Source organism: Amblyomma americanum, chromosome 2 (assembly GCF_052857255.1).
Source record: "Amblyomma americanum isolate KBUSLIRL-KWMA chromosome 2, ASM5285725v1, whole genome shotgun sequence".
NCBI classification, from domain to species: domain Eukaryota; kingdom Metazoa; phylum Arthropoda; class Arachnida; order Ixodida; family Ixodidae; genus Amblyomma; species Amblyomma americanum.
In genome coordinates, this window is record NC_135498.1 from 26,055,881 (window position 1) to 26,080,933 (window position 25,053).

General features: G+C 43.9%; 2 protein-coding genes across 6 annotated transcripts in view; one reads left to right on the forward strand and one right to left on the reverse strand.

Annotated features, from left to right (window-relative positions):
• Pex2 (peroxisomal biogenesis factor 2) overlaps nucleotides 1-10,865 on the reverse strand; it is a 32,180-nt gene extending 21,315 nt beyond the window's left edge. For 3 of the 5 annotated variants that reach the window (XM_077653567.1, XM_077653566.1, XM_077653568.1), the window contains exons 1-5: nucleotides 10,400-10,864; nucleotides 10,139-10,202; nucleotides 8,109-8,186; nucleotides 7,959-8,021; nucleotides 3,991-4,188 (exon numbers count right to left, since the gene is read on the reverse strand). In XM_077653567.1, the coding sequence (XP_077509693.1) occupies nucleotides 3,991-4,188; nucleotides 7,959-8,021; nucleotides 8,109-8,186; nucleotides 10,139-10,180 (381 nt within the window). In that variant the 5' untranslated portion in view covers nucleotides 10,181-10,202; nucleotides 10,400-10,864. Of the gene's footprint in view, nucleotides 1-3,990; nucleotides 4,189-7,958; nucleotides 8,022-8,108; nucleotides 8,187-10,138; nucleotides 10,203-10,399 lie in introns of all 5 variants that reach the window. The other 2 variants (XM_077653569.1, XM_077653570.1) reach the window with 2 other exon arrangements.
• A 242-nt stretch (nucleotides 10,866-11,107) lies between these two features.
• LOC144120821 (uncharacterized) lies at nucleotides 11,108-13,616 on the forward strand. The gene is made up of 5 exons (XM_077653573.1): nucleotides 11,108-11,460; nucleotides 11,548-11,711; nucleotides 12,467-12,539; nucleotides 12,668-12,974; nucleotides 13,047-13,616. The coding sequence occupies exons 1-5, from the start codon at nucleotides 11,173-11,175 to the stop codon at nucleotides 13,142-13,144; spliced, it is 930 nt and encodes a 309-aa protein (XP_077509699.1). The 5' UTR covers nucleotides 11,108-11,172; the 3' UTR covers nucleotides 13,145-13,616.
• Nucleotides 13,617-25,053: the final 11,437 nt, after the last annotated feature.

The following is a 25,053-nucleotide window of genomic DNA, read 5'->3' on the forward strand; positions in this document are numbered from 1 at the left end:
TGCTCACAGACTGCCATCTCCCAATTAGGGCCATTGCTTGGTTAAGAAAGTTTTTTCATGGCACGCCAGAACACTGACAACATGTTTGTAGCCTCAAGAAGCCACTGTTAAAGTAATAACATGCATAGCATGCAGCACTGCTGTCAACAAGTGGAGCTCTAATGTGCAGCCCTCTCGTAAAGCCCATTGCAATTAGAACATGACAGTTTTCATGAGACTGAGAAAGTGATAAAGTTCACTTATGCTGTTGACTCATTGCTCGATCACTTAGCTCCTTCATTTTTACTTTTTGCTAGGGTGACAGAATTTCCTTCGCCACTGACAGCTTTAAATACAAGTATTTGTGCGGCAATTAGTGGTACCTTCACTGCTCGTTTTAGCAAAAAGGCCAAGATAAACTCTACATGGTTTTCAACCACACAGAGATGCCACATATTTCACTGAGAAAAAAACGAAAGTTACATTTTAAAATAAAATACCAAAAAAAGTCCATTAAGTTTTCAAGAATAAAAACCAAACAGTCCAACCACTATTCACGGTATAAAAGAGACAAGTTGGACTTGCTGCACTGAGACTTATAATCTAATGCTGATAACAGCAAGTGTATTTTCTTTTTCCTGTAAACAATAATGGCAGTGTTACACTTCAAAAGGTGATGCTACCTGCTGGCATCAACAATGCAACTCACCCATCCATCAAATCAGGTGCTCTTTGAACCGGTTGCACCTCTGCCCAGCATGTATCACCAACTGCCAAATTCACTACTTGGCTGGGGAGCAACAGAGCAGTGCAATGATTCCAGAGAACAGTTTGAAATCCCTGTCACACTTCAAATCCCTTCACAAGTAATGTAGAATATAATATGCTACTTTGTGGGTAATACTCTGGCAAAAAAAAAAGCAGTTGTTTGCAGGAGGAAAATTCAAAGTCCCTCCATCAAGAAAATCTGAAGGAAAGGGCAGGAGAAATGCATGAAATACAGACCGACAGCTTTCAGTTTAGACATGACGCATTACGAAAACTAAGCTGCTACTACTTGTTCGACTGTGCCACAGAAGTCGAAGAGCAGTGCTCGTACTTTTTTTTTTAATGTACATTGGCGACCACAAGGTAATGAATATCAGTGGTAGTTACCCAAACTGTAGGCCTCAGATTGACCACTTTATCAAGGCATAAAGCAAGTTATGCACCACGTAAACAGAAACAGTTTAGAGATTCAAAAGAAACTACAGAGCAAAATAAATATGTTGGGCCAAGCTGTCTACAGCCCAACACGCTATCTGGTTGGTGAATGTACAGCGCAAGGCACAAAGACAAGGGACAGCAACGATGAAAGAGATACACAGGTCTCTTTCACTGTTTCTGTCCCTTCTCGTTAAGTCTTGTGCTATACATTCGCCATACAGAACCAACTAGCCTGCCAACTCGCCCATGCTACCTGGTGTTTTTGTGGCACGAGGAAATCATGCCAAACGGCACCACCTGCATTATGAGTGTTTACAAAGGGCTATAATAGCTAAACGCATCACTTTTTGGTGATGAAATACTGCGCCAGTGGTTACAAAGAAGGTAAACACTGAAATATAGATGGCTGCTAGCCCACCACTAAAACTACGAACGTGGGAGAAACAGTCAAATCTCTGCATTTGAAGCCAGCTTTTACATAGCCATATCTACAATCTCCTCACTTTTAAAACAATTTCTTTTACCCCAGAAACAAAGCAACGGTCTCCAGTGTGTATATGAATTCAATGTTACAGGTTACGAGTTAGGAGGTGAAATCTCTATTTGGATCTGAAGTGAGAAACCTGAACTGATGTCTTTTAAGTCTGAGAAACGAAATGGGTTCTAGTGAAAAATAGAGTAATCTATCATAGTCATAGGCATTCACAGGTCTCTCAATAAGGGGGGGGTATTCATGGTAACGCCCGTTCATGTCATTGAGTAGCAGGGAGCAATATTGTCATGAACTAGAAGATGACGAAGCGGGCAGTGGCGTGGGCAGGAGTGCTTGCATTAGACCAGCAGCCATTAAATCATGCCATCACCACCCATCATGTCGTCCTGTTTTCATCGGATTGCCGTCATGTAACATCTGGTGTGAGGTATGGGGAATCATTGCCATCCCAGTCCTGGAGCTTTGGCGTTCTGGAGCTTCAACGTCCTGTGTCTACTGTGGTCGTCGGCTGTGTGTTGCTGGTCTGCACCACCCAGCTCTGCACCACCCTGCTGTGCCCCAGCCTGCCTGACCAGAACTGACCTCGCCATTCACCCCAGCCCCGTCCCCCGCCCCGAACAGAACATATGACGAACTGATGACGATGCCTTGATGAGACTCTACGACCCCACCGATCCGAGACACGTAAGCACACAATCCCCTGCCCATGCCGTTTGGTGCACCCACGAGCCTCGGCCGTTGGCTTGGACCAGACGCATCGTGGGTCAGCGTTCATCCATTCATCCTTTCATCCACCTTAGTAGCAAGCCCTTCACCTTCTCCCTTTCTCCAGTCAACCATTCCTTCACACCTACTGTCATGTCGTGCTTCATGTAGTCAACGCCTTTCTTCTAATTCGCGATTAGGATGATCACTTGGTGGGGCTGGGTCATATCACGGACTAGAAGACGATGAAGCGGGAAGTGGCACGGGCAGGAGCGCTCGCACTAGGCCCGCAGCCATTGAATCATGCCATTGCCATTCGCCATGTCGTCCTACTTTCATCGGCTTGCAATCACATAGTATTATGGTAGAAAACCTGCACCCTGTTCACCATGTCTATTAGGGGGCCACTGCCCCCCTCGCCCCCAATTCCACATTCGTATGATCATAGTGAATCTCATCAAATGCATGGGGTTCGAAAAATTCCACGATGCAATTGCCTTGAATTGTGAGTTTCTGTTTTAGTGTACTTGTGAACTGACCGGTGTCTAATACCTTGCGCATCGTGCAATTCCCCCTATACACACACAGACCCTTTGCTTCATGTGTAAAAGGTCCTCATTCTTGGTTTTCTATCTGTGTCACGTCAACAGTCAGTCTCTGCTCCCTCCCTTGACCTGCCTCCAGTCACCACATAATGGTGACCAGGGTGCACTCAAGTGGATCCAGTGTTCTGAAATGCACATGGCAGCTCCAAACTGCATTGAAATAGCTAGGTGACCAAACCCTATTATCTCTGGACAACAGTGAATCCATAAGCACACTGAAAGTGGAGCTCACAACACTGTCGCGAGTAGGAAGGGAAGACCCTTGGTTGCGACGGAGTTGTAGAATTCAGAGAACCGAACCGGGGTGATTAATTCCAACACCTTGCTTGAGGGTCCGACAGCAGGGGTATAAAATACTAGCGCAGCGGGACGCTGCCGTGAACGATTAGGGGAGCTGATCGGGGGGCCGTGGAAGTAACAAGGGCTTCCGGCGTGCAACCAGTGCCGCAACGCTAAGTCCGCAGGTCCGAGTAAGGGATACCTACACTGTCTCAACCGGCAACTATCGGATCAGTGAGGGCTTCTGGTGAGCACCAGTACCGCAACGCTAACTCCGACAGTCCATGGCAAGCTCGGGAAGAGAGGGGTAAGACCAACGCTTCCGTGCAGCCCGGGGACTACTGCCTCCCGTCGCTCCCGACTGACCTTTTTTTATACCTTACGGATTGCACTACGGGAGTGAAAGAAGCCGCTGAAGCCGTTAATTGTTTCCAGGTTTGAGTTTGTGACCGTTGCTCCCCCTGTCGGACCTCATCGCAGGCTGTGTTCACTTTATTTCTTCTTCCATAGTACAGGTGGTGCAGCTGTGCTACAACACACAGGCTGCACATAAAAAATTTGTTAAAATGAGAAACAGTAATGCTTTGAAGATAAAAAGGCACTGGGTGTCGGGGTGTGATTAGTGCGACCTTCAGGGAATTGAGCAAGCGATATGTGAAGCGTCAAAGCAGATGGAGCATGTAACATCAGGCACAGCTGCCCCTCAACGGGCCGTCTACACACCTTGTTACGCTGTTGTGGAGGAGCAAGCTGGAGGAAGAGCCTGAGCCCTCGCTCCCGGAGCCAGGGCAGGCCGACACCAAGGAGGATGAGGGCCAACGTTTGTTGCCTGGTAATGTGTCCGAGACTCGTACCATTTGTAAAATACCCCAGGCCCAGCAGCCTCTGTCCAACCGTGGCTCCGCACTCGTAAACAGTGAACTGAAAGTATATGGCACAGCATATGGCACAGAAGTGAGGTCCATGAGGCCACCGTTACATAAGAGATGCAACACTAATGATTTGAAGGTTCACTGCAAAAAACAGCGGGCGAAACAGCCAACACAAACATTCCAGGAAGTCCCTACAAGACAACTGCTGCCCTAATGTGCTGGTTTGTGCCCAAGCACTCATGTTTCGACTACAGTGACACAGGTTTCGAATACCTAGCAAGATCACAGTGAGAAGACACCCTACATTGACAAGCAAAGCCATTAAAACGAAGTGCCATTTTGCTGCAGGTTTTTCAACCTCATAGCAGTATTTAACACCTTTATGTCCATTAAGCATCCTCAATTTTCATTTGCAGCAAATGAAAATACCACAAATATGTATAAATTAAAACAACATTATTTTTTCATGCAATGGTTCTATATTGGGAAGATTTTCTTGAGCAAATAGCATCGACGTCATAGACCATTAAAAATACCCCCCTGCTCAGAATCTTGGTAGAATGCATCTTGAAACCACGCAAAAAAAACAAGGGACGAAGAAGAAACTGGAGTGTTAAAAGGCATCTGTCGTTTTATCACCGCCATTGATTTTGCAACTGAGTGGCATTTTGTTGCAGCGCAACTGAATTTTAAAATTTCCCATTTCGTGGCTTTAATCTGACTGATTTTTACAGGCAACCTTGCAAGTGCTCCATGAGCTTGTTTTTGGTCATTTCACGCAAAGAATAATGAAAACCCTAATTTGAGAAGGGATATGGCAATTAAAGATATTTTCGTTATTTAACCATGAAATGCAACCAAATTGGCCCAGATATATAACTTGCAGATATGCTAATTTCAGAACTCCATTTTATTTTAAGCTGGGTGGTATAGTTGTTGAGTAATTACACCTAAAACCTTCATCGTCATCTTCGGAGCATTAAATAATTAAGGAGAAAGTGCATTTTTTTTATGCCAGCATGTTCACAAAGCTCTGTTCTGTGCAATGAAGCTATTTCTTCTTTCTTTAGATGCCCAGTGCTCAGGTAAATAAACCTTCAGGATGTGTATTAACATGAGAACGTTTCCTACATAAATAACTTCAAAAAACTATTGCACGTGAGCATTTAAATATCGAGCTCTAGCTTTACTGTACTCCTTAATGTCTCAGAATTCATGAGCAAAAAACAAAATCATACTAGTGACATACGTTACGAAATGCCAAAGGGATGAGTGATAGCAATCACAGAAAAAATGAAAGCCGAGAAAATCAACCTCAAAGTTTGTTCCTTTGTTACAGCTTTTTGCTATGAAATCCTTTCCGTCAACATGTACCAACTTGTCCGTATCAGCCCTCTTCTCAAAAGATATGACATTCAAATCACATTCACTGCATAAATGAAAACATGCCTTTCATTTATTGCTTTGAGATGTACAGTGCACCACTTTAGACATGTTTCATTCACTGCCACGCTGAAGGCACTGTTTTTCTGCTCCACACTGCAAGCACGCCCATATACTGAACACATCCCAATAGAAAACAGACAGCCCCTCATCTGATACCATGTGATCCAGATACTCCACTCCCCAGCCATGTGTGATGAAGAGTGGTGATTTGGGCTAGTTGGTTCATTAGGAATAGGCGAAGCAGCGCAAAGAACACAGACGACCTGAAGCCGGTGCATGAGTTGTCGCATTCTATCATCCGTGTTGTTTGCACTGCTTTGCCTATTCCCATGAGTGATGGAGAGGTGGACACCTGAACTAGGTATCCACTTTAGAGAATGGGTGCTCTTGTGTTGGAAATGGAAAGCAGTGCAGTTCTGGGGGCTCCTATATAGAATTTGTCTTTAAAACTTGTAGAGCAAGGCATGTTCCTTGCTAAAATGGCTGTAAAACTGTTCCTACTTCACCAGGGGTAAATACTACTACAATGAAAACTACAAGAACAAAAGCTGCAAAGCAGGCTAATAATTAAAAATAAAATCAAGTACTTAACAGTAAATAATTAAGCATGAATGACAGCCAAGTGATCAGATATGACCACAGACAAAAAGTAAACTGTACCAATTACTTGGGGGACGCGGTTTTGAATCCCAAAAACTGGCCAAAAAAAAAAACCCGTTTTTTTTTTAAACTGTTGTGTCACTTGTATGCTTTCTTTTTCATGCTGCCCTAAAGTTTAATTACTGAAATCGATCAGAAAATGCTCTAAAAAAAATGTTGGTGAACCATGGAGGCTCTGCATTGCAGGGAAATGCTCGAACAATGGGCTTTTTCTCCGTTATGGTTTTATGATTAGACACTAACCTTGAGGACCAGATTGCTTTGCGACTGTTTATCTATTCTGACCTCGTTTGTTTTGTTTCACTCCTGAGACCATAGGGCAGGTTAAGGCATTTGTTATTTTTCAAATTTGTGAATTTTAGATTTCTTGCATGAAATTTCCTTCTCACTCCAGACATTTCAACAAATATTGCATTGCAAAAATTCAGAACCAAAATTTGCGCTTTGCGAAAAAAATTCTCTAAGAACGTCCCTATAGCACATCAGCTGTAGCACATCAGTAGGAACTCAATGAATGTTGAACCAGCCTTCTGCCACGTTTTCTTATCTATGCAGCCTTTTCACAAGATTCAGAGGAAAAATACATATTAGGAAACAATTTTCTGGAGATATAACAGTAAAATTTTGTAATAGTATATCACAAAATTATTTCCAATATCCTAAAAAAAAATTTACCGCTTTGACCGGCACGAACCCGCAAGACCAGCGACAGCTGCTCTGGCGGGCCTGCAGGATCGCAGCGGCACATGGAGCCCTGGACTGAAAGCTCCACTCAAGAATAAGAGCAGAGTTTTTTAATAAAGTTTTCCCTCCTCCTCCTCAAAAAATTTCATGCATATCTCGTCAGACTTGAGCAAAAGTTCTGCCTCTCGGTGTTAATACACTATGTCTGAAGTATGGGCGGTTCCGTGAATGTATACACACAAACCATGGAAGCTGTAGGTACAACAGTTCCTTCCTTATGAGCTTTCTCTATGCTCTGCTACAGGCCCCTGGGCCCACATAAGCATGAAAAAATGTTTTATGGCTTATATTTAGTTAAACACATAAACGGCAGAATGTGTATTTAAATAACAATTACAAGAAATCTCCAGGAAAAGCATGATCAACTTGGGAGCTGTTTGGCTGCTGAAACAGACATCTGTTTTAGACGAATCCAACTTGGAAGGCTGCTCAGAACGTCCCTATCATTTAACACTTGAAAAGCTGACGGTGTGGGAGCACAATGCGTGCTCTCTGACTTGCAGTGGCACTTAAGCTGCAGGAGAGATGCATTTTTTAAAGAATTCTGTAAAAGTAGAATGTGCATTATAATGTACGCAGGGTCTGCTGGGGATCTAGACCAAGAAATAAAAACATTTTTGCTGAAAGCCACATCAACCCTTAAACAGAAGCCAATCTGGTGAAACACTCATATGACAAAAGATAAAAAGGTTAAACTTCCTGCTTCTTTCGTTGGTGCAGCCGAACTGATCAAAAACAAGAAGCAAACTAAACAACCAAATTACATTTATATCAATATGCAGGCTGACAGCTCCAGCCACATGGTAACAACATTTCTGTGGTTACTTCTGCAATGTGCATAAATGTAATGCTGGATTAAACAACAGTCTCAGAGTTTGTAAAGCACATGAACGCAAGACCATTGTGACCACGTATCAGGCAAAAACTTATATTTCTAGCGATGGCTTTAAGAGAAAAATGTATACTCACGCCATAAAGAACTGCTTTCAATAAGGCCTTGACCTCAGGTTCAAAGGTTGGATAAAAGTTTCCCTGCGAAGACAGAACGTCTTTAAAGATTTGAACTCACCATACAGCACAAGTCACTTCAACAAAGGCCAGATTACACATCGCACTTACACCTGCATACTTGAATACTTCAGTAAGCTTGTTCTTGAACAACGTGAACAATTCATCGTCGAGTTCAACAGCATCAAGCTGAAAGTAGGAAACCATAGCATGAAAGTGAGTGTACAGTATGCAAAGCCATCATGCGCAGCAACTAATACCAGGCTACTCAAGGCCTGCTTCACGTTTTTATTCACTGCCAAGGAAAAATTAAACTTGAAATAGGCGGTGCAAACTCAGGTGAAAATCCTAACTGGTCAAACTTGTTTAGGGTACAAGTCCCCAGCTAGTTGATTACAAATGGAACCAGTTGATGCCAGCTTCAATAAACTGGGAACTTGTTCATTAAATAAGTTCATCATCATCATCATCATCATCATCAGCCTGACTACACCCACTGCAGGGCAAAGGCCTCTCCCATGTCTCTCCAATTAACCCTATCCTTTGCCAGCTGCATCCACCCTTTGCCTGCAAACTTCTTAATCTCATCCGCCCACCTAACCTTCTGCCGCCCCCTGCTACGCTTACTTTCTCTTGGAACCCACTCCGTTACCCTTAAGGACCAGCGGTTATCTTGCCTTCGCATTACATGCCCTGCCCAAGTCCATTTCTTTCTCTTCATTTCGACTAGGATGTCATTAACCCGTGTTTGTTCCCTCACCCACTCTGCCCGCTTCCGATCTCTTAATGTTACACCTATCATTTTCCTTTCCATGGCTCGCTGCGTTGTCCTTAACTTAAGCTGAACTCTTTTCGTTAGCCTCCACGTTTCTGCCCCGTAGGTCAGTACCGGTAATATTATGCTGTTGTACACTTTCCTCTTGAGGGAAATTGGTAAACTGCCACTCATGATCTGCGAGAATTTTCCATATGCGCTCCACCCCATTCTTATCCTTCTAGTTATCTCCCTCTCATGATCCGGATCAGCTGTCACTACCTGCCCTAAGTAGACGTATTCCGGCACAATTTCTAGGCTCTCGCTGGCAATTGTGAACTGTTGTTCCCTTGCTAGGCTGTTGAACATTACCTTGGTTTTCTGCATGTTAATTTTTAGACCCGTCGATCTGCTCTGCCTGTCTAACTCGTTGATCATGATTTGCAGTTCACCTCCTGAGTGACTCAGCAAGGCAATGTCATCAGCAAATCTCAGATTATTTAGGTATTCTCCATTTATTCTTATTCCGAACTGTTCCCAATTCAGGCCTCGAAATGCCTCCTGCAAACATGCGGTGAACAGCATTGGCGAGATCGTGTCTCCTTGCCTGACGCCCTTCCTTATTGGAATTTTATTGCTGACTTTATGGAGGACTATAGTAGCTGTGCAGTTGCTATATATATCTTCCAGTATTTTGACATAAGGCTCTTCTACCCCCTGATTACGCAATGCCTGTATGACTGCTGAGGTTTCCACTGAGTCGAATGCTTTCTCGTAATCAATGAAAGCTATATATAGAGGTTGGTTATATTCTGCGCATTTCTCTATCACCTGATTGATAATGTGAATATGATCTATTGTGGAATATCCTTTACGAAAGCCTGCCTGATCATTTGGTTGATTAAAGTCTAACGTTGCCCTGACTCTATTAGCGATTACCTTAGTAAATACTTTGTAGGCAACGGATAGTAAGCTGATCGGCCTGTAATTTTTCAAGTCCTTGGCGTCTCCCTTCTTATGAATTAAGATAATGTTTGCATTCTTCCAAGCTTCTGGTACAGTCGAGGTCATAAGGCATTGCGTATACAGGGTGGCTAGTTTTTCTAGCACGATGTCCCCTCCATCCTTCAACAGATATGCTGTTACCTGATCCTCCCCAGCTGCTTTTCCCCTTTTCATTGCTTCTAAGGCTTTCTTTACTTCATCTTTCGTTACTGGCGGGATGACGCATTGCTGTGCACTGCTGTCTTTCTCATTAGCGCTCTGATTACATTAAGTCGGCCAGCGGCGGCTTGCTAGTGCCACTAAGTATACACACGCTACGCGGAAAGTTTTAGATACACAAGTTCATGTTACCAATGCAGGAAGCAAACATTAATCGCCTTACCTGACTGACCCGAGAGCCGACCACAGGCTTTTCAGCGCTCATTTCAGGCTGAAAAGTATGGCACCTGCAAATATCAACAGGTAATAGCATGACATGGCATGAAAGCAAAAGGTCTGCGCGAATTTCTGCAAGGAGCAGAAGGTCACTCAATGAACGCCGTTACCGAAACTTACGACTGCTGTTGAAACAGCATGCACAACACGCGACAGATTATCAGGTTTACATCTTTAATGATCTAGACATGCTTGCTGATACACTTACTAGTAGGCGATCCACGCAAACGAGATGAGGAGCCGCTGGCGAGTTCCTGGGTCCTGGGTTTAGACATTAGTTTAGACGACGCGACGTGATACGTGAAAATAACGGCGATCTTAGTTTTGCCGGGTAAGTCCCTCTTACCGCAGCAATGCTTGGCGAGTAGACTGAAACGCGTCCGTTAACGATGTTTTTCGTTGATCTACGAGCGCCAAATTATAAAACAAAAACGCGCCTCTCTGCTCTTAAATTACAGTTAGTAATTAGCTATTAATGTCAATGTTTAAAGCTTGCTGAATTTTTCTCAACAAGTGTTAAGAAGACAAGCGTTTTGCCTGTTTAGCATGGTGCGACGGGAACGAAAAATTACGGCCCGGTCGCACTGTCGTTGCGACGGTAATCGCAGCCATAGAGTTTCTTACTAACTTACTAATAGTAAGAAAAACTATGATCGCAGCCGACGTTTCTCATGCCAACGATTTCTGTCTGTGCCGTCGGCACCCTAGCGTCGGTGCGACCTTTCAGTGGATGAAAATTGTTCGGCTGAAATAAAGGTCAAACATCGTGACAAGTGTTGATTTTGTAATTATAAGTAATAATATTGAGCTGTGACATATTATTAAGTTCAATACAACGTTTTAGAGATTATTTTTTTTTGCCTTTGTTACCAGATACGCAACTACGCCAACTACGCGCATCTCGCCGCAAAGTGTTGCGCGCGTGTCGGCCTTCGGCGCGCGAGTGACCGAGTATTCAACCGTGCTCCGCTTTCTCTTGCTATGGACCTGTCAGTAGCGCAAAGTATTTTGCTTCTCGAGGAGTACTACCTCCTTGAAAATAAAAAGCTGTTGATGAGCAGTACACCAGCCACAAGCACAGTTTCGGTTCTGGCAGACGGCCGAGCAGGCGCTCTACCACCGGATTTCAGCCCGCAGCAGCTTTTGCTATTGGAAGAATACTACCTTCTGCAGAAGAGGAGGATTCTCTTGAGCGCTCCGGTACCTAGGCGGTGGTGGACGCGGCCGATATGGCAAAATCGCAAGGAAGAGTCAGTGTTCTACACAGTGGTGAGTTCATGCTGTCAAAATTCATTCTGTGGCTATTCCTCTCGGCCTCTCTTGCTTGTGTTCTCATACTAGAATTTCTCTCTGCAGATGCCTTTGCTTATGTCTGGCGACCCCGAGTACTTCAAGAAATATTACAGAATGACGCCTGAAAAGTTTGAGGAGTTGCACTCGCTCCTTGAGGAGCATCTGACAAAAGCGTATGTTGTGCGTGAGCCACTGCCGTTGCGAGCACGGCTGGCAATAACGCTCAGGTACGTACAAAAACATATCAGTACGTTGAAATTATTTTGCATTAATATGTCATTCTTTTTGTTTGCTGCTCATTTCCAGTGTCCTTTTAATTTTATGCTCTTCCCAGATGTAGATTCTTTTTAGGCCCTAATTTGCACAACAATTAAAAACATCTAGCAAATAAGTTTTAGTGAAAGCCTCGTAATTGTCTTTTTTTTTTTTTCAGATACCAGGCTTCAGGCATGTACAGTACTCACGGATTGAAATAGGACATTCGGAGCGCTAGCCTTGCAGTGCCACGCAGGCATGTGGTAAACCACAGGCCGGCTCATTGGCTACTGGAAGGAACAATTCTGCTTTGTAGATGTTCTCCCTCTCGCGCCATACCACAATGCACCACCTTGGTTCCATGAGCGTCTACGGGCGGCGCTCCATGAAGCGACGGCCACGCGCTCCGAATGTCCTATTTCAATCCGTGAGTACTGTACATGCAGGATGTGGCCCTGGAGTTCCGTGTTGGGATATCGACAGTATCCACTACAGTTCATTTTACATGCAGACTGCTGTGGAGAACATTGCAGCCTTTGTACCTGAAGGTATATATTGTATCCATATTTTTATGCACAAGTAAGCTAAACTAGTTTTTTGTGGAATTGAAGACAGAGTTCTGCATGCGGGAATGCAGATTTCACCTTTTATCTCCACTGTTAGTCTCAACAAGCAGTTCGGTGCTTTAATTTAGAAATGTATATAATTTAAATAGCTTCCATTTCAGGTGGCAACAACTGAAAAATGGGAGGAAATTGCCAGAGGTTTCAAGGAAAAATGCAACTTGCCAAATTGTGTTGGTAAGCACGTACAAATCCAGGCCCCTCCGCACTCAGGCAGCCTGTACGACAACTACAAAGTGTGTTGTTCTTGGTAGCAGTGCGTCATATTGAGACTTGACTATGTTTGCAATACATTCTCATTACAGGGAACCTACTCCATTGCATTGATGGCGGTTGCCAATTGCTACTCAAAGTATGTGATGGTTGATGTTGGCACATACGGTCGGCAAAGCGATAGGGCACTTTCAGCATGTCGCGGTTTGGCAAGTGTCTTGAAAGAGGTGGTCTTGGGCTCCCTGGACCAGAACACCTGCCAGGCACACAGACAGCAGCACCCCATGTGTTTGTGGGAGATGAAGCGTTCCAGCTTTGGCCGGATTTTCTCCGGCCTTATTCTGGCAGGAGTCAAAGCGAAGAAAAAAGAATCTTCAACTACAGGCTCAGCAGAGCAAGGTGATTGTGGCGATTCTGCAGTGCCTATTTTATAGTCAGGTGTGAAGTTATCATTTACCATTTGCTTTTCAGGAGGTGCGTGGAAAATACTTTTGGGATTATGGTGTCGCGGTTTCGCATCTTTCAATGCAGCATCAACCTTCTGCCAAGCAATGCCGACTATGTTGTGATGGCATGTTGTGCGCTTCACATCTTTCTTCGTGACGATGTCGTGTACAAGTCTGCCACTTTAATTCCGCACATTTTCCGAGCGCGCGCGACTCTCGCTGCCTGCTTCTGTCTGGAATGGCGGCAGTGTCCCAACAATGGTTAAAATCAACCTGATTGCAGTGACCGTGACTGACATCACGACGTTCCTCATCATTATAGACATTTCAGTGTCTGCTGCAAGGTCTTCACTAAGCGGAAGAACATGCTGCAGCATATTAGGATTGCCCAGAAGTTGGAGACGGAAGGAGCATTTCTTAAGTATGATCAGTGCAGCAGCGGTCTGCAATGCTGGGAAGTTTAGTTCGTCACTGATGCGTAGTACACCATGCAGTTCCCTGGCGAAAGTCTGCATCCTCTCTTTGGGTACGACAAAAGTAATTATATTGTGCATGAATTTGCAAGCAGCCAGCCGCCGTGACGTCTCTTCTTGGGGTGGGGGGAGCTATTTTGTTCTTGAGCAGGTTTGTGCGAATGCAATAAAAATTAGTCCGTTGTGCGCATATATGCATATATGTGCGCAACGGGCAAATTTGTAGTTTTTTCTGCAAGCTTCTCGTATTTCATATTTATCCGTGCTCTGTGCTGTGCTCCTTTCGTGGCTTGTGTAGAGCGCGCTCGAATGGCGGGCTCTCTTGTGCATTTATGACAATCGCCACTTCTTGGCGTACGGTACAGCTTTTAAAGATATGAGGTTAAACACGATCTGAGTTCCATGGGAATGTGCATGCACGACAAACCATAGGCCACTCGTAAGTGACACAAGTGCACAACGGCCACAGTGCGCCAACAGACAGGTGTGGTCGACTTCGCGTGGCACTGCATAAATGCAGACAGTTCTGGAGAATGCTTGACAAAACCTCTATTAGGTTTTGTTAGTGCTGACATTTCGCACGGGAGTATCATTTTCCGGTCCGTTCCTGGTTTACATGAAGTTTTATAGGAGATATATTCGAAGGAAAGGGTTTCTGGAGGACTACTGCGAGGGCAGTATGTGTTCGATATGATGGAGGCGTACTTTGGCAATAACTGACGCCATATACAGGTTTTAAAACGAAAGCTTTACTGGCCGCGAACTTGCGATTTCGCCCGTGGCCGCGGTACTCTGAGGAGGCACATGACATCACAACGCGCGCTGGTTCGGGTGTCCACCGAGATATGTGAGACGGTTACTGTGCCATTTCCTTTCCTCAAAATCCAAACAAAACAAGTTAGCTGATGGTGTTCATACAGTTTATTTGCATTGACAACTTTGCAAAGGCAGTTCATTTTCACTAAAGAAAAGGCGCATAACCGGCTCCATGGGTCAGTGGAGACCTCAATCTCGCTTTCATGTACGTGGCTGGCGTTGGTGTCCAACTGCAAAAGCCTGCTTTGTGTTCTGCACACTGGATAAGCAGTGCGCCCTCCCTGCCACCCTCGGAGGTGGCATGCTGTTAACGGTTGATGGCGAGAGATTGATCACCAAATGAACACTGCGGCCTAGCTATTGCTGCAGTGCCGCATGTCAGCCACAACGCTGTCAATGCTAATGCATTCAGGCCACATCTCTCTCTCACCACCGCCACATGTATCAAAGCATGAACGAACAAGGCGTCCGCATATCCAGGGAGCCAGTTATGCGCCCTTCCTTTTCTCAAAGCCATCGTCGTCTAGAACATTGTCAACCCCAATGCCAATGAACAGCGTGAACGCCGACATCTTTCGCTTTGTATATCCTGGATTAGCTGAGCTAATCCACATTAATTTTTTTTTATTGGGCTGTCATGCTAGAAAACAAAACTGCTCGTTTCACTAACCTGCGCACAAATACTCCGCGGAATCGTTCGCCACTGTCACGTTGCGTGCATATTTATGATCGATTTGCTAGCTGGTCCAACAAGCGGTAGAAAACGGGGATCATGCAATGGAAAGCTGCGGCCTCGATCCGAGCGTAATACCTTGCGAAATCTTTTAGAGCAAACTGTAAATAAATCTATGCAGATGCGTAACTGTCAAGCCGGTGATGTGCCTTCTTTGATCGAGCTTCTGCGTCCTCTCGTCTTTCGTCCTCTTTTCGTTTTGCACAAATTTCCTTTCGACAAAATTAAGTGACCTAATTGTTTAAGTCGATTTCGAGAAGCTCTTATAATATGACAGCTGCACGCGAAAAAGTTTACTTGTGCGATCAGGAGGCACATGTTCGTTGTTATATTATATTGCCGTGGACAACTTTATAACCGGGAGCCAGAGTTGCTTGTCCGGCGCGATCAAGTCGCCTTTTTGAAAATCGAAACACGGAAATGTTTGCTTATGGCTCGTCACTCTTGCAGAAGTGAACGTACCTAAGCTCTGGAAGAATTGCCATTATTTCCGGTACACTGTCCGCACCCGGTAGATATATTCCGCGCATACAATCCGCACATCAAAAATGCATATGCAAGCACTGATCATGTATAGTATGGACTGTAAGAGGGAAAAAAAAAAAAGCTGTCTCTAAGAAAGGCTCATGCCTTAAGTTCAGTATCTTTGGGTGCACATGTCCACAAGCCAATGACTATAACATATTGTATTCTGTCACCTAATTGCACACATCTGTGTGAAAGTGAGTGTTATTTAGGTAGCAGCAAGGGCCAGCTAACAAACACGCATTCAAATATTTATTCAGGTGACAGCAACAGAAGCACAGCTCGAGTATCGCAAACGCTCGTGATTGAAATGCATTGGGCATTTGAAGGTATACTGAGCAATTTTGAAAAAAAAAATGTGCTGTATATTCTGCAAAGTGCAAAGTTTAAACTTTAAGCATGTACAAGTGGGGACAGTGTGCCGGAAATTACAGTGCACATAACGCGCAATGTTTTTCTAACAGCCATGCTTGATGAGCACTGGAGCATACTTCATTTGTCATTGATATTGAGTGCTTTCAATTTTAACACCCGTGTGCATAATATTTTGTATAGTATATTTTCTGCACAATTTACAGACTTCCTATGAATGGAAAGCACAGGAGGAAGAGATCCAGGTGTGCAAGTTCATAATATCTACATGATAAAAAAGGCTTACCGCCAGAAGTACAAGGACGTTCTACAATTGTCAGGAGTGGCTAGACCAAGTCCAGGCAACAAGACTTGCGATGTAAAGTCAAGGAAGCTGCAAGTGTGGTAAGACATGCTTCTCTTTTATGATCATTACAAGAGAAGAGGGCACTGTCAAGGACTTATACTGGAGTACACATTATGGGCACGATGCTAACGTTGCACACCTGAGTATAGGTCTCCTCATTTGGCTGCACTTTTTGCACTAGTTCACAAAAGTGCTGTGGTAGTGCAGCGCCAGTTCGTGCGGCGCAAGTGTAGCCTGGCACTAATACTCCCGGTGCAGTGGCCAAATCGAGTGCAAAAGTGCAGAAATGTTCGTCTGCTGCAACCATGTGTTGGTTTTTGTCACTTGGTTTGACATATGCGGGGGTTGTGCTAGTTGTATTCAGCACTGTGCATTTGTTCGAAGGTGCGCATCTCGTGGAGCGGCCATTAAATTTGTTAATTCCAAAGGTGATGAATAATTTGACACCGTTCTTTCCCTTGCATTGTGCATAGTGGCGCAGGTTGACCATCATTGAATCAATGGGTACTTGAGAGAGGCAACAAACCAGGAATTCAGGAAGTTATTCAGACTGTCGCTCGAGTCGACATTTGACAGTCTATACAGGTGGCTCAGGCTGTTGCCGTTCTATCCAGTTTTGCAGTTGTCTGCCTGACAACTTGGATTTATTTGAACTCGACAACTCGTGTTCACTGCCGACAGACGTTGCGGCAGAGTGACTATCAGAGACTGTCTGGCAGGCTGACGGCGACCTCAAAGACAGTCGCTACTGTAACCGGAGGTGCAGATGATGTCGCAGCGAGTCATCACAAATGTTGCGACCATCCACATATTAAACATCTCACAATCTGTGTCTTATACAAATGCTCCATCGTGCTGCGTGTAATAATAATATTTGCATACAAAACAGAAATAACATAAAGCAACTTGCAAGGCTGGACAGAAAGATGAGAACACATACGTATTGCACCTGCCAAGCAGTTGCTTACATGCACATACACAGGCACGCACGCACACTGTCATTTCAGCACTTTGGTGAGGGCACGGCGCAGATGCTGCATAGCACGGGTGCACTGCGGTCTCAACGCCCCTTGGCTGTGTGGCCGTCTGGTACGGAGCACACTAAACACCTTGCACTGCTTGCATGAGAACTCTCCAGGAAGCTAGTGCAGAAGAACTAATGCAGCACGAAGTCAGATTGAGTGCCGAAGTGCAGGTGGCGCTAGCTGCACTATCAGATCGAGTGCGCAAGTGGTGCACCTCCTGAACCGATGCACAAAGGGCAGCCAAATCGAGGAGACCTTATCACTGACCGGGAAAGGGCGAGCATTGTTGATGACCTTTCGAAAGTAGTGCCTATGAAGACAGTATTGAAAAAAATTGGACGGACACTTAAGTTCTGCCTTAAGGATATGGCGCGAGTGTTAATGAGTTAAAGGTCATTGCCCACTTTATGCACTTATGTCCCTGTGGGTCCCACTCCTTGGGCGATGGTGCAGCGGTTAAAGGGACACTGAAATGATTTTGGTGGGCATATTTTAGTGCGACAGATAGAAGTGGTCTTTGTGGGTATTCGAGTCAAATTTGAAAGGTCTTCGTGGAACCTATAACTAAGAAATAATTTTTAAAAATTGCTTCTCGCAGTAGCTCGCAACCGATTAGGGGGACACATCTCACGGCATGTCCGCTACCCTGATAATGTCAGTGGGCAGAAAAGCCAGCCTTCAAGCTTGTCCCGTCTGCTCACTGATGTCATCGCAGTGAAGTATGTCACCTTAGTTGGTTGCGAGCTACTGCGAGCAGCAATTTTTAAAAATTATTTCTAAATTACAGGGTCCACTTTGTTTTTGCCTTAATGACGGCGTCCCAGGAAGAGCTGCTGAAGGTATTGGGGTCATGAACAGTGTGTGTTGACTCCGCGCTTAGAACAATAGGGCACGAATTTGAATTGTTACTCTTTTGCTGGTTGAGGGGTATGGAGCAGTATTGCTTATGGCCTGCTTCATCTGCAGAACAGTGCATGAGAGAACGTTGGCAGCATTCTTTGAATCCATGAATTCCTCCACAGGAGCCCTCTCACTAGAACTTCCATGTCACATGATACGTCTGAATACTTCGAAAGGTGCGGGTTTCGATGGAAGCGAAATGGTGGAGGTCCATGTACTCTGCAATGTGAGTACACATTACAGAATCCCAGGTGGTCAAAATTACCTGGAGTGCTCCGCTACGGCGTCCCTCATAGCCTGAGTCGCTTTGGGGCGTTCAACCTCATAAAACCAAGCATCTGATTACTTGAAGGCCTGGCCAACAGTCAAGGGCCCACTTCAAGCGAAGAATTATTGAGATGATAAAAGGAAAAGAACTCGCAGCAGATATTTACTATGCTGTTCGTGTCCTGCTAGAGGGCATTGACAAGAACGAGGTGGCTAAGCTTCTCGAGTCATCTCTGGCCAACATGGACCCCCCCCCCCCCAGGCTTCAGGAGTTTATTCTGTATTTCAGAGGAAACTATGCTCACTGCCAGGGGATGTGGGCTTACAGTTTCTTAACAAGGCTCGGCATCAACACAAACATGCGTCTTGAAAGAATGCACAGGACTTTAAGGCATAGCTTCTTGGAAGGTAGAAGGAATCATGTTGCAAGCTCATCTCTGCACTGACGGACAGGACACAAAACTCTTTGATGGAGAGGGTAGCCCACATTGTGGAAGAAAAAAGAACCAGCAAAATGAGCTGGACCGAGAAGAACCACAGATCTGCAGTGGCAATTACTGCATCTGCTAAGAGGGATGAAGGACCATGGACTGTGAAATCCTAGTACGCAAAAGGCCTCGCAAACAGAGTCTCAAAATTGACAGGTGGTGCCCGCTCACCTCTGACATGCACCAGATGTGTTTGATGCTCTTCAAACATGTGCATTCACTGTGTGGTCATCACTAGCATACCTGAAAGAAGAAGATTTTGAAAACTACTCAAGCAGTGTCATCAAGTGGACACAGGGGCGCAACAAAAACACACGGACATAGAAGTAGACAGGGACGAGCGCAGGGAAAGCGCTCGTCCCTGTCTACTTCTATGTCCGTGTGTTTTTGTTGCGCCCCTGTGTCCACCTGAAAAGATATGAACCAACACGCCCAAATACAAGTACTTCTCAGTGTCATCAAGTTCAGCAAATTTCGTCATCTTGGAAAGTGTTAAAATAACAGAAGCCTCCACGAGCGTGGCAAACTCAGTTTGTCTTGGCAAAGATGGAAGTGATCAAAGAGTAATAGCAGAGGAAAAAATTTTCAGGAAGCGCACAACGAGGTCAGCAAGCTTTTGGACCCTGTACTCAAGACCTGTGAAGACAGCGAAAAGCAATAAATGCCCCACACATCAATGGACCCAGCAAACAAGAAAATTGAAAGATTTTATTTTACTAAGAAATCAAGTCTGTCGAGCTCAGGTTCACGTTTTTCGAAGCAAGCCGAGCTTCAGAAGGAGAGCACAAAAAAGACAAATTCTCAACAGCAGTATCGAGGCTACTGTTATAATTACATCCCTAGGACTCTAGTTTTCAAAGATGTGATAGACTGTACGGCACCCTCTTCTGGTTATTACATCTCCTTGACTAGTTCACCTGTGCACTTATAGACATAACATATGAAGTGTGCAGCTGTGTGGTACCAGTTAGGTGCTGTGTGCATTAGAACGTGAGAGACACCTCCATGCTCGCCAAATGTGCTGCAGGTAAGCATATTTTTCTCTCAGCAGAGTGTTTTGCACACTGCAGCTGCAGCACATTGGTTTTGCTCCATCTGGCTGAGCCAGACCACTTCTTATCTCGGCAGACCCTGGCTGCTATGGAGTGCATCTCCCAGGTTGCGGATTGGGAGGCTCTAACTAAGCACCTGAGTGCAAAAGGCACTATACGTTTGATTAAATGGACGCATCTCCAGACATGATGTGTCTTACCATGCCAAGGGTGCTTAGTAGGAGTGCAGCTTGCATTTGCGGACCTAAGGAGGTTTCACTGCCTTTTCACATTCTTCACCTGTACATGTTTTCTTGCCACTCAGGTCCGTGGTTGCATGTCGCTAGGAATCAACAAAGTTGCTGTTAGGGTGCAACTTGATGCACACATGTTCTGGTTAACTTTGCTGGGTGACACATAATACTATTATATGGTATGAAGTAAGAGGCAAGCGTGTGCAGAGCTAAAAGAGATGACTGCTCTAATTTGTGCCATTGTGATGTATTTCAGAGGACAAACAGCCAAAGAGATGTGAAGACAACAACGCTGGCCTTCCATGATTCCATTGAAGACGTCATTAGCGTCAGTTACTGAAATACTTGAAAGATATGACAATATATACTGTGCCTTCATTTACTTTAGGTTCTAGTATATTGCAATTTGCCTGTTCTAGCACTGGAATAAAGGTATTATATTTATTTTGTTCATGCAGTTGTGTTGTCTTCCAATCTCTTTGTAGGTACGTGCTTCCAGAGATTTTTGAATTTATGAGTAGCACTGTCTACTGTGCAGTGAACAAATTAACAAAGCCCCTCAGTGGTTATGGTGCTCGGCTGCTGGCCCGAAGGATGAGGGTTCAATCCCCACCTCGCCGGTCACATTTTTATAGAGGTTAGAGGCACGTGTACTGTGTGATGTCAGTGCACGTTAAAAGAACTCCAGATGGTCGAAATTTTCCGGAGCCCTCCACTGTGACATCCTTCATAGCCGGAGTTGCTTTGGGAGATTAAACCAGTCCAAAACCAAGCACTTGTTCAAGATATGTGTTAGCATCACCACAGGCCATTGTGAATTACTGTATCTTATCCCATTAAAGACAGTCAATGCATTGTAGGTTGTAATAACCATGCTCCTCAGCATCCACATAACTGGAAGTACATACACTCAAATGGGACAATTAACTGATGGGCTCTGAGTTGAGATAAGACTATGGAGTGCACAAAATAGACACATCTAGCTGTCCCTTTGTGCAAATTTGATTTTCATGATCGTGTGATGTCAACTGAGGGCCACCTAACCAGATCTGGTGTACCGATTCAGGTGACAGTTTGCGCTAGCAAATGTTGAGATAAACCAAAATACTGACCAGTGGCAGTGATTAAACAGCAGTGCTCAAAAGGTTGAACAATGATGATGAAATATGGATACATGCTTACTGCATAACACTATGTTGCTGTGGTATTGGTGGTAAAAGGCTGTTCGTAGAATGTGCAGAAAGAAGTAGACAGCATTTCATTGAGTGGATGGTAAAATGGGTGAGTCTGCATTCACAGCAACAGTCATTTAGAACAGCAGCAAGGCAAACTCTTATGACCTATGAGGTACTGTCTCAGCCTTTCTTTTATGAAATCTGTACTGCATCAGCAATGCATAAATATTTATGCACTGCTCTTCAAAAATTTACTATTTGCATTATCATGAACTTTACATTTGTGGCATGGAGAAAAAGGCCTTGTTGCTCGTCTGCTGATGTGCACATGGAGTTGAGCGTAAAGAGGTATAGACAAGTTTTTGCTTGTAGGTTTTCTTCTTTGAAATGATGCATTAAATATTGGTATATATGAGTCACCACATGATATTCCCTACAATCACTAAATAATTTATAATGGATTTCTTCCTGATGCTGTTTTGGTTCCAGCTTAAGTGAATTTATGGCTGTGACGTACAATAACTGCAGATATGTAGTTTCATTTAGAGTCGCGTTTCACTCCACTACAATGCTTGAGCCAGCCTGTTTCACAAGCTGGATAAGCAAGAAATGATGTATGAGAAGTTATACTGTTTTTTTTTTTCTCATTCCTGACGAGACCTAAACACACCTTACATGTCGGTCAAATGTTTTAGGGGAATCTCCCAAGGTGGAGTAGATTTGTAATAAGGGAGTAATTGCTCATTGACATCCACCCGAGCACAGCCATATGGCTACAAGGGAAAGCTATACAGCTTTCTCAGAAACTTCGTAGTTAAAGAAAAATTCGTCCTGGTCCGGGGTTCGAACCCAGGACCACTGCTACTGCTTCACCGGAGCAGTCACTACCAACTCAGCTAACCAGAACGGCAAGCTCATGGTAGGGCGAGAGCAAATTGATCAATAACTCGAAGTGGGAGCAGTGTTGGTCAAATGTTTTAGAGGAATCCCCCAAGGTGGAGTAGGTTTGTAATAAGGGAGTAATTACTCATTGACATCCACCGGAGCGGAGCGCAGCCTTACGGCTACAAAGGAAAGCTCTCGCTCTACCATAAGCTTGCCGTTCCGGTTAGCTCAGTTGGTAGAACGATTGCTCCGGTGAAGCGGTGGCACCTTACATGTCGTGGCCATCTTTCGGTTGTTGAAATCAGAACCAAAAATGTGTCGAGAGGAAATTAAATTATAAATTATGTAGGGGCAGAAGGGGAATACCACGGGGTGATCCATGTATACTAATGTCCAATGAACTATATGAAATTAAGCACACAAGCCAATAATTTGATGTCTATACTCCTTTAAACATAATGGCAAGATTCCTGTAGAAAACAAAAGGCCAATATTTTAGTGAAACAGAAGCATGAATCAAAATAATTTCTCCCTTACAATGCTGCTCACCGGAGCATATGCTGTTTCAGTAGCCACCGGTACTGCTTATGCTTGATAATGTTTGCTTTGCCGGTTGCACGTTTTCAGTAGTCAAGGTGATATCTATATACTATACAACTTGCTTTAAGTCTACCTACGTTGCATTGTATGCAAGAAGGTTGTTGCAGTAGCTGTGCTGATTTCATGATATGTCACGTACGGTTTGATTAGTTTGTTGGCATTGAACACTCCGTTGTGAACCACTCTTTAAGAGCTATGCAACAGAAGCACTTCACCATTTTTGATGACCTATGGTTTATTGACATTCAGAGACATTAAGGAGCCAGAAATTGTTGCATCGAGGTCTGAATTGAATATTGCAGGCCAGGTGAGAAGTCTCATACGTTGTGGTAAAGCACAGAATCACCAATGAATGATCTAATTCCTGACTTCACAGCTGGGTAAGTTGTTTATATATTAAAAGGACGTAAGAGGCATAATTGACTAACACATCCCTGGAAAACTGTAGATGCTAATTTTCCTTGCAAGAAATAAAGTAGTTAACTGAAATGAACTTCACTAAAACGATAGAAAAATTTGCATCATTGCAAAAATGTCAGGATGATTGTTTAGTAGCAACTAAGTTCAGAATCAGCCTGGGGTGAGGAACACAATCAAATCTCATAGGAAATCTAAAAGCACGGTATCAACTTGGAAACCCTAATGTAAGTATGTATAATATTAATATTTATTCAATACCTCAATAATTTAATCTAGTGGGTTGCATTTCATATTAATAGCCCTTATAAAAACCAGTGTCTAGAAACTACGTTCAGCAAGGTAGTTAATTATTTGCATATGTAGGCTATATTGTAGAAGTTAAAAGTCTTACTAATTAGATTGAGTGATGATTGAGTACTGAGGATCGTCCCCAGACTTGAAGATTAGAATCAGGTTTGCTATGTGTCAGTCAAGAGGAATTAGACCTCTTGATAATGACTGAGCAAAGATGGGAGCTATGAATGCACATTGTCAGATGTATTCATTAGAAAGTTATTGTTGAAATGGAGACGATGATTACTTTATGCATAATCATATTATGTAATGTGCCTAATGCACGATACGAAGAAATGTCCTCATAGGTCAACGTCGCTAGGAAAGTTCTTGGAAATTGGGGTGCCGTAGGCATTCAGAAGTATAGTGTCCAGTTTAGGGTTCAGCTTTATGGCATGCCAAAAGTTTTGAGGAAAATTTTTAAAGTTATGTTAGATAATTGTATTGCAAGAGCCACAATATCACAGGTTAATTCAAGACAGCTAATGGTCAGATGGTGGAGTGCTGTCATCCTTTTAAGATGGCAAACCAAAAGGTCACCATTAATCCAAATTTTATGCTATGCTTCCAGCCGGACAAGAGGAAATTTAGTATGGTGTGATGAGACTTTCGTGTGATAGTTATGAAATTTATGCAGATTTTGTACTTTTTTCAGCAGCGCAGCACCTGTGAGCGGTCTTTACGAAAAATTACGGATGTGTTTGTTTATGAAGGCACCAGTAATTGTGATAGAAAAGTAACTTTTCAAAGGGAAAGAGCATTACAGATATGACTAGCAATTTTTTATTGCAAGCAATCTGCCGAATGAGCTTTAAGAATTTTGTGCACAAGTGATATTCAGGAAAAGAAGTGAACAATTCCTGGTTAGAACACACCATGCATAGTCTGCAGCATGAAATAGATAAAAAGAGGCAAAAATTTGGTCTAACAGGAGTTTAAAAGAGCCCTGCAAGACCTTTGTTGGTTCATATCTGAGTTGCAATCAATTGCTCCTTGAACGGGTATCAGGATGACCAATGCATGCATACAAGGAAATTTAACGCCAGCACTGCCAAACTTGTTATACAAACTAAAATGATGGCTCAGTTTTGTGCTTGGCAAAGATGATGTCAAATAAAAAAGAGTTAACACAGGCATATCAGAAGTGACTGCACGCATGTGCTGCATCAGGCATATATAGCTCCCTCTAACTTCCAGTGTGGCAGCCAAATTTTAACAGGAGAAGGTAAGCCACACAGATGAAGCAACTTTACTGTCAATCATGTGTTGTGCAGGGCCTATTTAAATGGAACATGGTTGAGTAGATGATTTTATCACAAGACCCAGTTGGCACATAAGAAGGCAGAATCGGCATTTTGATGAATGTTTTTCTTAATACCATTTTCCGAA

Coding starts and splice junctions, on each gene's coding strand:
- LOC144120821 (XM_077653573.1), top strand. CDS start 11,173: ATGGACCTGTCAGTAGCGCAAAGTATTTTGCTTCTCGAGGAGTACTAC. Junction 11,461..11,547: donor AGTCAGTGTTCTACACAGTG/GTGAGTTCATGC, acceptor TTCTCTCTGCAG/ATGCCTTTGCTTATGTCTGG. Junction 11,712..12,466: donor CGGCTGGCAATAACGCTCAG/GTACGTACAAAA, acceptor CTTCCATTTCAG/GTGGCAACAACTGAAAAATG.